Source organism: Muscardinus avellanarius, assembly GCF_963383645.1.
Source record: "Muscardinus avellanarius genome assembly, chromosome: 3".
NCBI lineage: Eukaryota > Metazoa > Chordata > Mammalia > Rodentia > Gliridae > Muscardinus > Muscardinus avellanarius.
Genome location: NC_137788.1, coordinates 159,953,466 through 159,966,130, shown reverse-complemented (window position 1 = coordinate 159,966,130; position 12,665 = coordinate 159,953,466). Strand labels below are relative to the sequence as shown.

General features: G+C 53.0%; 1 protein-coding gene across 2 annotated transcripts in view; it reads right to left on the bottom strand.

Moving 5' to 3' along the window:
• The window catches only part of ALDH1A3 (aldehyde dehydrogenase 1 family member A3), a gene marked incomplete at both ends in the record, with an annotated part of 37,059 nt that extends 31,607 nt beyond the window's left edge, over nucleotides 1-5,452 (bottom strand). For both annotated transcript variants that reach the window (XM_080692053.1, XM_080692054.1), the window contains 2 exons: nucleotides 736-840; nucleotides 5,354-5,452. In XM_080692053.1, the coding sequence (XP_080548179.1) occupies nucleotides 736-840; nucleotides 5,354-5,452 (204 nt within the window). The remainder of the gene's footprint in view (nucleotides 1-735; nucleotides 841-5,353) is intronic.
• Nucleotides 5,453-12,665: the final 7,213 nt, after the last annotated feature.

Genomic DNA, 12,665 nt, shown 5'->3' with positions numbered 1-12,665 from the left:
GAACTTGAGACCAGCCTGGGCAATATAGCAAGACTCTGCCTCAAAGAAGATTATCTGTCCAGCACTCTAGCAGTGGAGGAGAGATTAATGTTTCTGTTCCCTCCGTAGAAGACCTTAACCTCTCGCCTCTCCTTTGGTGGTACTTTCATGCAAAATATCCTTTATGTCCTTGAATGTATAAAGGATAAACCCAGAAGTCCCTTCGCCACCACATAATGATATCGACCCCACACTGGGGGTCAATTATAGGGCTCTAGAGACTACAACTTTTGTAATCACGAAAGTTTCTAGTAGAAAAGAAATCTGGAGGTTAACTGCCCCCGCTTCACTTGGACAGCAAGTCTTCCCCACCCCCTGCAAATGTATTTGTTTTAAGTGTCTCCAGCCAGAATGCTGCGTTTGGTGAAACACCCCAGCCGGAAATGATTTCTGGAAAGATTCTTTAATGCCTCCAGGTTCAAACAACTGATAAAAACCTTTCCCTTAGCCATGCAACGAGGAGAGCTGAGGTCATCCTCAGAGACGCAGAAACATCTATCAAAGAAGGTAACTCGTTGCAAAGACGTCTGTGATTGATCCTGTTCCAGACCCTGCGTCTGAGCCTCACATACCCACCGACCGGTGTGATTCCACAGGCCCCAGCCCTGGGGCGGCCCGATCTGTCTCCCAGCTAACCACGAAGCTTCCTGGCCCTTTATCTAGCTATAATCGAATCCCCGGGGGAAGGGGACCTACCTTATTTCCTTCTTCCACCTCACATATTTTCTCTAGCGTGGAAGGGTTGTATGTGGCAAACTTCTTCCCGCTCCTGGACTCGTGCCAGTCATTGTTGATAAATATCTAACCAGGAGAGGAAGTGTAACGCATTAGGCTTAAATCAAAATCATATATTTGAGCATGCTGAGGACCTTAGGTAATGTCTTACCCGCCTTCTCCCCCACGGCGCACTCCACCCCCCACCTCGCTGTGTTACAGATGAGACCTGGGTGGAAGGAGTCACGTGACCAGACGACCAACCGGGAAGCAAGTTCAGAATTAGAACCAGGGTGGCGTCGGGAAATTAAAGTCATTTGGAAGGGTTTTCCCCTAAATTATAATTATTGTAATTATTTTTATTTGTAGCAATAATGTGTATTCACAAAGAAATAGCTGAGTTAAATAGTCAAATAGGGGGTGTAAATTGAATACCCTCATAGATTTGGGGCAAAGAGAGGTATATATCTATCTACACACACACACACACACACACACACACACACACACACACGCAAGCAACCTGCCTGCCTCTGAAAGATATGTAAAGGCCAGTAATTCTCTCCTCCTTCCTGCACCCACAGTAGGGTTGCCAAAAACCTAAATCTATATAAGGATCTTAACATAACCCTTTAGTCTTCATTAATGCACACCAGCACACCCTCTCCTTGTATTCCTTTTAAAACATTCATTTTCCTGTTGCGCTTTATAAAAGCCAGTGTTGGGATACAAAGTTAAATGTCTAGTTCAGGAGATTTTCAGGCTATACTAAGTGATGTAGTAAAATATCATTGATATTCACGACCCAAAGAATAACCCATAAAAATCACCTCCCCCAGAGCCTCAATTATCCAGGACACAGCCAAAACGAGAATGTTAAACAAAAAGGAAAGAAGAGACGCCATGAGCAAAATAAAAAGAAATTTGCAGTATCCCCGTACCAAAATATATGCACTGTTTGCTAAGTTCTAACCGTCTTACAGAGATCATATTAAAAGAGAGGGCTTTGGGAAAAGAAGGAAGAACAGGGCTGATGGATAATCTGCAGGGCGCCTCTGCCTGCAGGGGCAGGAGAAGACACAGGGTCCCGCGGAACCTTTCGGGGAGTCTGTGAGCACAGCCAGGCACAGCCCAGGAAAGACCCCAGTCCCAGAGATGCCTAACGCCAGTTAGAAGCATCCCGTTGACCAAAAATGCCCTCGAAATTGTGTCTAAGGACGAGGAGCTCACCAGATTCCATTCTATAACTTAGATGCATAGCATGGGCATATATCTTTATTTCGTTTCTCTTCGGCTTGTTTCAAAGAGTTGTGACACTACAGGGCTATTGATGACTGTGAATTGGATTCAATTGGAACACTTGATTCTCGGATGACGGCAGATGAGAGGGAGCTGTCTCCTGGCCGGCAAGGCTTGGTTACGTCCTCTGCAACGGGTCCTCTTGGGTCAACTCTGCAGCTCCTGGGGAGGGGAGCTCGGGCTGAGTCTAGTGGGGGCCGTGCTCAGAAGAGAGGCTCTGGCTGGGCAGGTAGGCGCTGACCGCCTGCCCCCGCCCCGAAGCAGAGTCCAGAGCTGAGAGCATCCTGCCCCGGGGGACAGCCCACCCGACTTCTGGAAGCTCAGCGCCTTCCACGTGAGGCCCCCAGGGAAGCTCACGAGGAAAGGGCAGGCTACAATTACAGGTTTATTCTTCCAGCTGAAACCAAAGCCAAGAGTTCGCTTTTGCCACGCAGCGAGCAACCACTCGGTAACGGCGGAAAATTAATAAGCGGAGTTAAGTTAGCGCGGGGGGGGGGGCTGGGAGCAGAGGCCCATTTGCAGGAAGATGAAATTTCCGTGGGTTAGATAATAGAGACTGTCAGTGAAAATTGCTGATTCTAGGTCCTTCCTGGTATCAATTCCAAGAGGGAGGGAAGACGAGAAGGTGGCAGGAGAGAATATAAGGGGGTGGGGGCAGATCGCAACGGTCGGATGTCGGTGAGACCTCGTCTCCAGGCGTCTCCTCCTCTCCCCCAAATTACTTTGTGGTTCGTGACATTGATCCATAGTCCTTGTCAACCAGCAACGAAAGAGAAAAGCACTGGGGCGCTTGGCTCTAACCACGCTCCCCCGTCACCCCACGAGCCTCATTTAGCAAAGTTGTTCGCTTCGCAGTCCACTCGTGAGTACTCCTGAGAGTGGTTTCTACTGCCCATTTTCTCTCCATCAAAACAGAACAAAAGCACAGTGGGGGACGTTCTCCGAACAGGCCTCTCGAGGGTGCGGCTGTGCTGCGGGACCCCCAAATGAGGACGAAGGGCCCTGTGAGGAATCGCTCCCCCTCATCTGTGAACTGGTATCGGGCGAACGTCATGAAGTATAAAATTCAACTACACTGAGCTGCAGACAGAAGTCACCTTTTGCCAAAGAATCGGGCTTGAGCGGGGAGGTGCCCGGGACAGAGGCAAAGGCGGCGTTCACACGGGCGAAACCGCGGGCACCATTTCCAGAAGCTTCCATCGGCTACCCGGCCGCTCGGCTCAACTCAGGAGGAGTGCATTTTCAGGAGATTTGGGGGAATTTTATTTTTCATAAAAGAGATATAAATAATGGTGGTTTTTTAATGAACCACAAAACCTGGAAGAGAATCTCTGCTTTTGGAAGAAACTTTATAAAGATTCAGGCCTCCTGAAAGGGATGGAGCAAGTATGTGGACCCCACTGGGACCCTCCTCTCTCCAGAATCACATCTCAGGACCCTGTGGCCAAAGGTAACATCCCAGAGCTAAAGAAAGAGCTGTGGCAAAGTCCGCCTCTGGAAGATGGTTCAGTGTAGGAACTCCCACCACGGAAGACAGGCCTCAAGCCATCCTCCAAGGACAAGAAGCACTGTGCGTGTTTCTGAGAAACGGCAGGCCATTTCTGAGAAATGGCAGATACCCCGCTCGGGCGACCGCGTGCCCCGAGTCCCATTCTCTACTCTGGTCTCTCCAGCTTCTCTCTGCTTCTCTGCGGCCTCTCAGCTCCCGCTCCCAAGCCAAGGAGCTGCACAGGTTGCCTGGCTAAGGAGAGGCCTCTGAGGAGGTGGGTGAGGGGCAAGGACTGAGCTGGCACGAGCGCTGTCCCCCACGGGTCAGGAAGCTGCAGCCAGGTACCGGGCCCTGGGAGCCACCATCTCCTGGAGCCCCCAAAAATCCAGCTCTCAGCTCCCCAATCCCATGCTCTTTCTGTTCAACGGGCCCAGGGACACCCACCAGGTCAACCGTCATCGCTCCGTGAACTTTGCAAGCCCCTGTCATAGAGCTGCATTTATACACGAGAAGGGTCTTACAGAATGAATCCAAGAGGAAGAGGTGAGCTTTCAGACTCGGCCAGATTGCTCTCGTAAGACTAAGAAGGGGCAAAGGAAAAGGATAATCATACCTTTGCTTTCTGGTTTCTATATAGCTTTACAAAAATGCTGTTAACAGAACAGAACAAAACAAAACAAAACAGTACCGCCAAAAACTACAGTGGCCAAGCAGCGCAGCGTTATGATCTGGGAAGGAAAGAGTTGTGTTGGACTCTTCCCTCCGGAGCTGATACCATTCAAGAAAGTACATTCAAAACCATGCCTGCCCTTGACAGCGGCATGGCTCTGTTGATTACAGAGCCCCTTGAAAGCAGTTCATTTAAGTGTCCAGGCAATTTAAATGTCCCCACAGCCCCCTTTGGAAATTAAGTGCCGAGAGAGAGGACCAAAGCTAAAGGCCCCACATAATGGGCTGCCACTTTCTCCCCTTGATTAAAATGACTCGAGAGATAATTGCTACTTTTGAAAGTAAAATTGATGAGGGAGTTTTCTAAGCGGTGTGTCAGCTGGCATTGGGAACTTATGCATAAGATGCAAAAAAAAAAAAAATGGGAGGAGTGCGCCCAATGCTGTCCTGGCCTGCTCCCTTGAAGGCCCCGTTTCCAGCCAGACACAGAGCAGGGCATCCAGGGAGCCGGGAGTGCCCCCTCTAAGGACGCCCTCCTGGCTGCAGCTCTCCTGCCTGCTCCCAGCCATCACCAAGCTCCTCTCTGCCCCGACAGGTGATCTCGTTCCTCTGCCAGAGTTCCAGCCTCCTGAAACAGCTGGGAAAGGTAGAGCCCGAGAGGTTCTCTGGCCTTACCACCCACCGGGTCCCTGGGCCCAGATCTGGAACTTTTGGGGAACGCCTTCTCGGCTTAAACACCGGGCTAGTGCGATCAGGGCGCTCCTTCTCCTGCCCGAACTTTGCTGGAGAGCTGGCTGCAGGCTCTGCCTTCTCCTAAGGGTGTCCTTCCCGATCGCAGCTCCTCCTACGGCGGTGCTACCAAACTCGGTTCTGGCGCTCTCCCGCACCTCTCCAAAGCCATCAGCCCCGAAACCATCCCCAGGTGTGGGGGAGCCTAGCGCAGCGCCCCCTGATCTCCGGCGCTCCGGGCGCGGTGCAGGCACGTCGGGCGCCGGCTGCACCTGGGCTGCCTCCTCGCCCGGCTGGGGGCCCCGCAGCCTCCGAGCCCGGGTGCCACTGCAAGGTGCGGTTTCGGGAGGCCCCGGCCGGGGCGAGGAAGCTCGGGCCAGAGGACGAGCCGCCCGCGCCCCGCGCCCACCTCACCTTGGTGAACTTGACCTCCAGGTCTCGGACGGGGCGCGGCAGGGCGGGCGGCTTCCTGTCCAGCTGCCCGTTGTCCAGGGCCCCGTTGGCGGTGGCCATGGCTCCTCCGCGGCCCCGAGTGTGAGGCGCGCCGGCTCAGCCTGCTGGGGTGACAGCCCCGAGCCGCTTTATGGAGCCTCCCGCCCGAGGGGGCGTCCAATGGGCTGCAGGACGCGGGCGGGAGGGCGGGCGGGAGGCGGGCAGGGGACCGGCCCGCCCCAGCGCACCCGCCCGCGCCCCGGGAGCCGCCCGTGCCCGCCCGCTGCGGACTTTGGCGGATGGGGGCCCCGAAGCCCCCGCTCGACAGACGTGGTGGGACGGAGCTGAGCGCAGGGCTGCAGCTCCCGGCTCGTCCCCGCCGCACCTGCTCCCCTCTGGGTCAGGGCCGCGCTCGCCCTGGGCCCCCGAGTCGCACAGGGGTCTCCGCGTCCGGCGGGGCAGCCCAGGGTCGCTGCCCACGTGCGTCTGCTTTGGGGCCAGGACAGAGGTCTGAAGCGCCCATCCTGCCAAGCCAGGCCCGCGGGGGCCATCCAGAGCCAGGCTGGCTCCGAGGCCCAGGCGGCAAAGCCCTCCTGAACCGGACTGACCTTGGTGGACACACACACACACACACACACACACACACACACACACACACACACACACACACTCCAGCTCAGCCCCCTGGGGCCCCGACGTTTTGATTTGTAAAATGCTTAAGTTACACTTTGATTACAAACGAAAAAGGAAAGTCCAAGCCATCTTTGCTGGGAACTGTTCCGAGTCCAGACTCCAGCCCGGGCTCTTGCCCAGAACTCCCAGGGAAGGAGAGGTGTGTTCAAGCCTCTCCTGGGCTTCCCTGAGGAATGCTCCACCAACCTTGGCGACTTCCCCCAGCCCCTTCCGCAGAAAGATGGAAGTCGCTCCCCTCCCAGGGCTCCGCTGGCTGGAAGGACTTGAGGCGCGCACTCACCACAGAAGCAGTGCTTTAATCCTCACTCCACCTCTTTCTGTGAGCCCAAGCCATAGACAGGTGTGGGGGTGGGTGGGAGGAGGGGCTCTCCTTATATTCCTGAAGCTCCTGTTTGAGGGGCTTCTGCGTCTATCTGTGTCCCCCCGGCCCACCCCGGTGTCCTTCTGGATAGCGTGGTAAGCCTCAGCTGACCACCTGCCCCTGATGTGGTGGGTGAATGCGCAGGTGAGTCCAGGGAAGAGGGCCAGGGCCCGCGGGATGGCTTAGGGCTGACCAGCACCTGAGAGTCTGTCTTTGATGCTCGGCTCCCGAACACTGGAGGCTCCCAGAGAAAGGCCACCTCTTCCCTTGGCTGTTCTTGACAGTTTCTGGGCATCCTCTCCTCCCAGCTGCCCTTTATGGCTCCCATCTAGGTCTTCTGAAAACATCTGGGCAGGTGTCTTGCACCAGACCCTGGACGGGATGCTGAGCCCCAGCATCTGGGTACCTGCGAAGTCTATTGACAGGGTCTCCCGACACAGGGCCAGGGACCCAAGGCTGCTGGGTGTACCAAGCCTCAGGGGTTAGCAACTAGAGAAGTTTGGAAACTGGACTCCGGTTCCAGGAGTCCATCTGGGATCCTGGATAAGTTCCATTATCACTTGGCCAGGGCTTAAAAATCAAAATCAAAACCCCTGAAAATTGTGTTCCTTAAATAACTGCTAAATAAGCCAGGTGCCTGTAATTCCCATACTTGGGAGGCTGAGATGGGAGGATTGCAGACTCAAGGCCAGCCTCAGCAATGTAGCAATACCCTGTTGCACAGTATAAATTAATAAAATAGGCCTGGGGGTGTACTTCAGAGGTAGAGCACCCCTAGATTCAACCCCGAGTTCTACAAAAATAAATAAATGAAATATTTGCTGGATTGACGGGAGAAAGCAAACCGGATGGGGCTTAGAACTCAAGGAGCAAGAGGCCGTTTCCTCAGAGGTGGACAGCTGTCACTTTGCTAACCACGAGGTTGAGAGTGGAGGTGGCCCCTCGGCTGATGGCCAAAGGCGCCCTGTACCTGGGGCATCTGTCACCACCAGCTCCCCCTCCTGCTGCAGCATGTGGTCCTGGGAGCCTGGATCAGAGCAGGCAGCTCCTTGAGCGGGACGGCCTGGCTCTGGGCTTGTGCAGACCCGTCCACCCGGCCGGCCTAGGCTTCCCTCAGCCTGCTGCTCAGCAGCCAGGGAGCCAAGGTGCCCCTGTTTCCATTTTACAGACGAGTAAACAGAGGCATGCGGATACTTGCCTGGACATCACGACCGGGGAGAAACTGGGGCCGACCGTGTTGGAATGGGGCGCCGGGTGTGAGGATGGGTTTCTTCCTTGTCTCTCTATCCCACTGGTTCACCCAGGGGTGCACCTGTGTCCCGAGAGGGAGGAGGAGGTGAGGGAAGGAGGAGGGGGAGGAGGAGGGAAGGAGGAGGAGTAGAGGAGGTGAGGGGGATGGGAGGAGAAGGAAGAGGAGGAGGGGAGGAGGATGAGGAAGAGGGGGATGGAGAGGAGAGGACGAGGATGGGGAGGAGGATGAGGAGGAGAGGGATGGAGAGGAGAGGACGAGGATGGGGAGGAGGAAGCGGAGGAGGAGGAGGGAGATGAGGAGGGGGGAGGAGGAATAGGAGGGGAGGAGAAGGGGAGGAGGATGGGGAGAGGGAGGGAGACCTTTTGCTTAGGTGGGAGTTGCCTGGGTGTGGGAGGCTGTGCAGCTCATCCTTCTGACCACATCCCGCCCTGGTTCCGGCTGTGTGAGCCTGGGCTGGACGCTGGACTTCTCTGAACTTTAGTTTACCTTCCTGTGGTCAACTTCCTTGCCACGTTACAGGGCTGGGGATTAGGCTGATGACGCTGAAGGAGGGCTTTCTAAACTGTAAAGCGCGCTGTGGACCGGTCAGTTCTTACTTTTCCTGTTCCTCCTGGAGCCTGGTGCCCCGCAGCCAGCGCGCTTGTCTTTCTGGAAGTCAGCAAGCCGCCTTCGCTTCTCCTTGGCTGGTGGGGGTTCTCTGGCTCAGGGTCCCCCTGCTTTGTTCATCGTGATTTTTTTTCCCCTTTTTTAAGTTTTGGACACTTCCAGCTGTTTTGCTTCTCAGCACGTTGAGGGATCTGGTCGAAGACACTTCACTTCGAGGGCCTCTTTGTTTGATAAGCACTTAAGCTGGGTGTCGCTCAGTGGTGGAGGGCTTGCCCAGCTTGCTCGAGGCCTTGGTTCCATCCCCAGCACTGCAAGTGAGTGGGCGAATAAATAAATAAAAATACACAGCAGGGAAAGCTGGAAGAAGAAGAAGTCAGGTAACGTTCCCTACAACTCGAGCCAATTCCAGGTTTGCGCCGTGCGCATCTGCAGCAGGTGGGGCTCACAGCAATGACGAGGAGCGAGGGCAGCCGCGTTGATGCTACGCACTTCAGGTCTGGTGCCCGACCCTGGCGAGGGTGCTCGGGCCTCCGGAGGGTCCCCAGTGTCCCAGGGCTGCCGCTCACCCAGGCCGCTCACTCCGCAGCTGAGAAGACCCTGTGCGCTCGGAACCCTCTCCTGGTGGACTTTTTTTTTTTTAAGGCTAGAATTATTTATTTTTATTTTTCCCTTACTCTTAAACTCATCTTCAAAAAGTTAACAGGCCAGACTTCTAGAATAACAATTCTTTTTCCAGGCTGTAAACCATTTTAGGAGATAGAACTTATCAAATAACATGGTCCTGGGATGTTTCTGTCCCAGAACTCTAAAGCAGTCAGACCTAAGAGGATATAATCCTGGTGGGTTTTTGACATGTGGGGGCCGGCACAGCTCTGAGGGGGCCTCTGGTGACTCGGAGCAGGTGAACTAGATCTGTTTTCTTGGCTTAAAATGGGGGTCCAGGTGGCCTGGAGGTGAGGAAGGCTAACTTCATCGTGAGCACCTCCCTGCTGGTATCAGTGAAGATCAAGTCCAATGTTGCCCTAATTTGACTGGAAGGGGTAATTCTTTACCTTTGAAGCTGACTCTACATTAAGATCCATCAGGCCCCCTCCATGCTACACCACCATCTGTCCTCAGGGAAGACGCAGGCAAATGTGTTTCCCTGGGAGTTTCCATCCGTGTGTTAAGCAGCTTTCCGTTACTGTAACAACGTACCTGAGATTATCAGCTTATTAGAGTCCATTTGGGCTCATGGTTTCAGAGGTTTTGGTCCATGGTCACCGACCCTATTGCTTTGGGCCTTGGCAACACAGTATCTCATGGCAGAGAGTGGGTGGAGGAGGCCTGTTCACCTCACATAGCTGGGGATTGAAAGGAAAAGGAAGACAGGAAGGGGCTGGGGTCCCGAGAGCCCCTTCAGGGACACACCCCAAAGACATAACTGCCTCCTACTAGGCCCCGCCTCTTAAAGGTTCCATCACCTCCCAGTAAGGCCTTTTGCACACGGACCTTTGACAGACATTCCAGGTCCAAACTGTAGCAAAGAGCCATCATCTCAGAGGCAGGTGCACCGCAGGTGGAAGGAAGCTGAGCCGATCGCCACAGCAAGACAGAGAGGAGAGGACTCCCCCTGCCCTCAGCCGCTTCCTCTTCAGCCCTGCTGGCCCATCTGGCCCTGAAGGAAGAACTCCTCGAAACTTACTACTCTGAGATGAATCCGACTTAGACCAGCCAGAAACGAACAGAATGAATTACATAAAAGCACAGGGAATACCTCACAGTATAGGTCTGACCTTGATTAGGCCTCATGGACTCAGAGCCCGACAGTCCATGGCTTCTGGAACTTTCCCCTGGGTGTAACCTCCAGTGGTTAAGAGTTGTGAGGAGACCAGGAAAGGCATGGCGGGTAAGGGCGACAGCTGGTGACCACCCAACTTTTCCTTCTCTCTTGTCAGAGGAAGCCCATCTTATCAAGGACAGCAGAGTACTTTGATAAAGCATTATTTAACTGCCTCTGCTGAGGACAGGATAGGTGGAAGAAATAGGAGCAGAGTTCTGGTTTGGGCTTCTATGGACAAGAGTCAGTTGAGAGGCTCCTCGGCCTTCCTGCTACCTGGAACATAGACACGCTGGCTGGGGCTCCAGCAGCTACCTTGTGATAAGAATCAGTTCTGAATGGAAGTTACATGCACAGACTCCTGGGAGAGCCTGGGCCTGGTGAACTTTGACCCAGCCTTTCAGCTCTGGATTTCCTTCTATGGATTTCTTTCACACGAGCAAAAGGTATTTGCCCTATCTTATGAAAGTCTACTGTTTTTTTCTTTTTTAGTTTTCTACTACATATGGCTAGACTTAATTCTAAGCCATACAACTGTTTAAACCATATCCTATTACTATGATGAGGAAAATAAATTCAAGTAGAATTATGCCATCTTTGTGTAGAAAGAGTGGTATGGTGTATTAGAAGAAATCACCATCTCTGCAGTTATGACTTAAGACTTTAATCAACTCCAATTCTGCTGTCTTTTTAGCACATAGTACATTTTAAAACAAAGGACAAGCCGGGCGTGGTGGCGCACGCTTGTAATCCCAGCACTCGGGAGGCTAAGACAGGAGGGTTGCAGTTTTGTGGCCAGTTTCAGCTACTTAGTGAGGCCCTCTGCACCTTAGTGAGAGCCTGTTTTAATATAAAGAATAAAAATAGGGCTAAGGGTGTAGCTCAGAGGTAGGATGCTCCCAGGTTCCATCCTCAGTACTGAAACAAAACAAAACAAAACAAAACGAAGGCCTAACTAATCCTGAGCTGGAGTAAGTAAAGCGACTTCATTGATTCATACACAGCTTTAACTGCCTAAACACCTAGAAAAGAGTCCCTTGGCACAAAAGCCCCCATAGAACTGGGCAGGTAGTTCACCATGGCCTCTGGGTGCTGGCTCCCAACCCCGGGAGATCTGACATGATTGCACAGGTCCCTGGCTGCGCAGGCCTGAAAGATGCTTGGCCTGGCCAGCACCTGACGCAGGCAGCAAGAAATCAGACTTTCAAGCCAGGTGTGGTGGCACACACCTGTAATCCCAGTACTTGGGAGGCCGAGGCAGGAGGATCATAGGTTCAAGGTTAGCCTCAGCAGCTTAGGAACATCCTATTTCAAAACAAATATAAAGGGCTTGGGGTGGAGCTGGCCCCTAGGCTCAATCCCCAGCAACTCCCTCTGGAAGAGGAGGAGGAAGAGGAGTCAGACATTCAGTTTTAAAATATACAAAATGCTGGGTGTGGTGGCCCATGCTTTTAATCCTAGTACTTTGGAGGCAGAGACAGAAGAATTTCAGGTTCAAAGCCAGCCTCAGCAACTTAGCAAGGCCCTATTAAAAAAATAGTCTGGGAGTGCATCTCCCCTAGGTTCCATCCCTAGTGCCCCCCACAGCATACAGAATGTCACTCTATACCCTCACCGTATCTCCCTCTTTACTCCCAGCGGCGAGGTTCTCAGTGGCCCGAGAGGTTGTCTGCCAACTTTCCAACTTTTTGCAGAACTCAAGGACTCTGAAGTTTGAACCAAACTCGAGTCTTTTGGGGGTTTGAGTTTAATTTGTCCTGGACAAAACCCACTTCCTGGTTAGAAGGAGAATCGTTTAAGGGGGCTTATAAAAAGAAAGGGCTCAGGAAGATTCTTGGACACAAAGTACTCTCACCGAGCGGTTGTGCTGAGTTAAGCCTGAGTGAATCAGAAACATACATATTAAATTTCCCTTGAAATCCACATGGGTATAAAGATGTCGGGAAAAGGGGCTTAGCAAGAAGATCTTGCCAAACCCCAAATGTTTGAAAAAAAATTTTGAGCGTGTTAAGGTTTGGCAAATCACTCGGGCTCGTCTCTCCTGGCCCCACAGTAACAAGACTATCTGCTTGCCTGAAGCCGAGACCCCCTGTAAAGGGGCGTCAATGAGCAAAGAACCTCCCCTTGGACTTTGGCCATTGCTTGGACCAGGGCCGGGAAAAGAGACGGCGAGAGTCTGAATTCTCGCGAGATTTCCTGGGGCTCTTCTTGTAACTTCCTGCTTGGTGAAAACTAGTCAGACGGAGCTGAAGTTCCCGGTAATGGGAGGACTCTACACAGTGTGTTCTGTCTTCTCATCCGTGTGGGCATCACGGGCAGGGAGCCTGTTTGTGTATATTTCCATCTAGCTTCTTTTATACGGTATTTCGTTGATCCCAAAACATCCACCCCGCTCCCAGCGGACAGGATTAGTGAGCAACCCGTCGCAATTTCCAATTTATATAATTTTTTTATTACCGAGAATGTCTGCAAGAATTAACTTTGCGTTATATTATGGGATGTTATGTTACGGTAGGTCGCATAGTATGATGTTACGCAAACCGCACTTTGTCAAGAGACACGC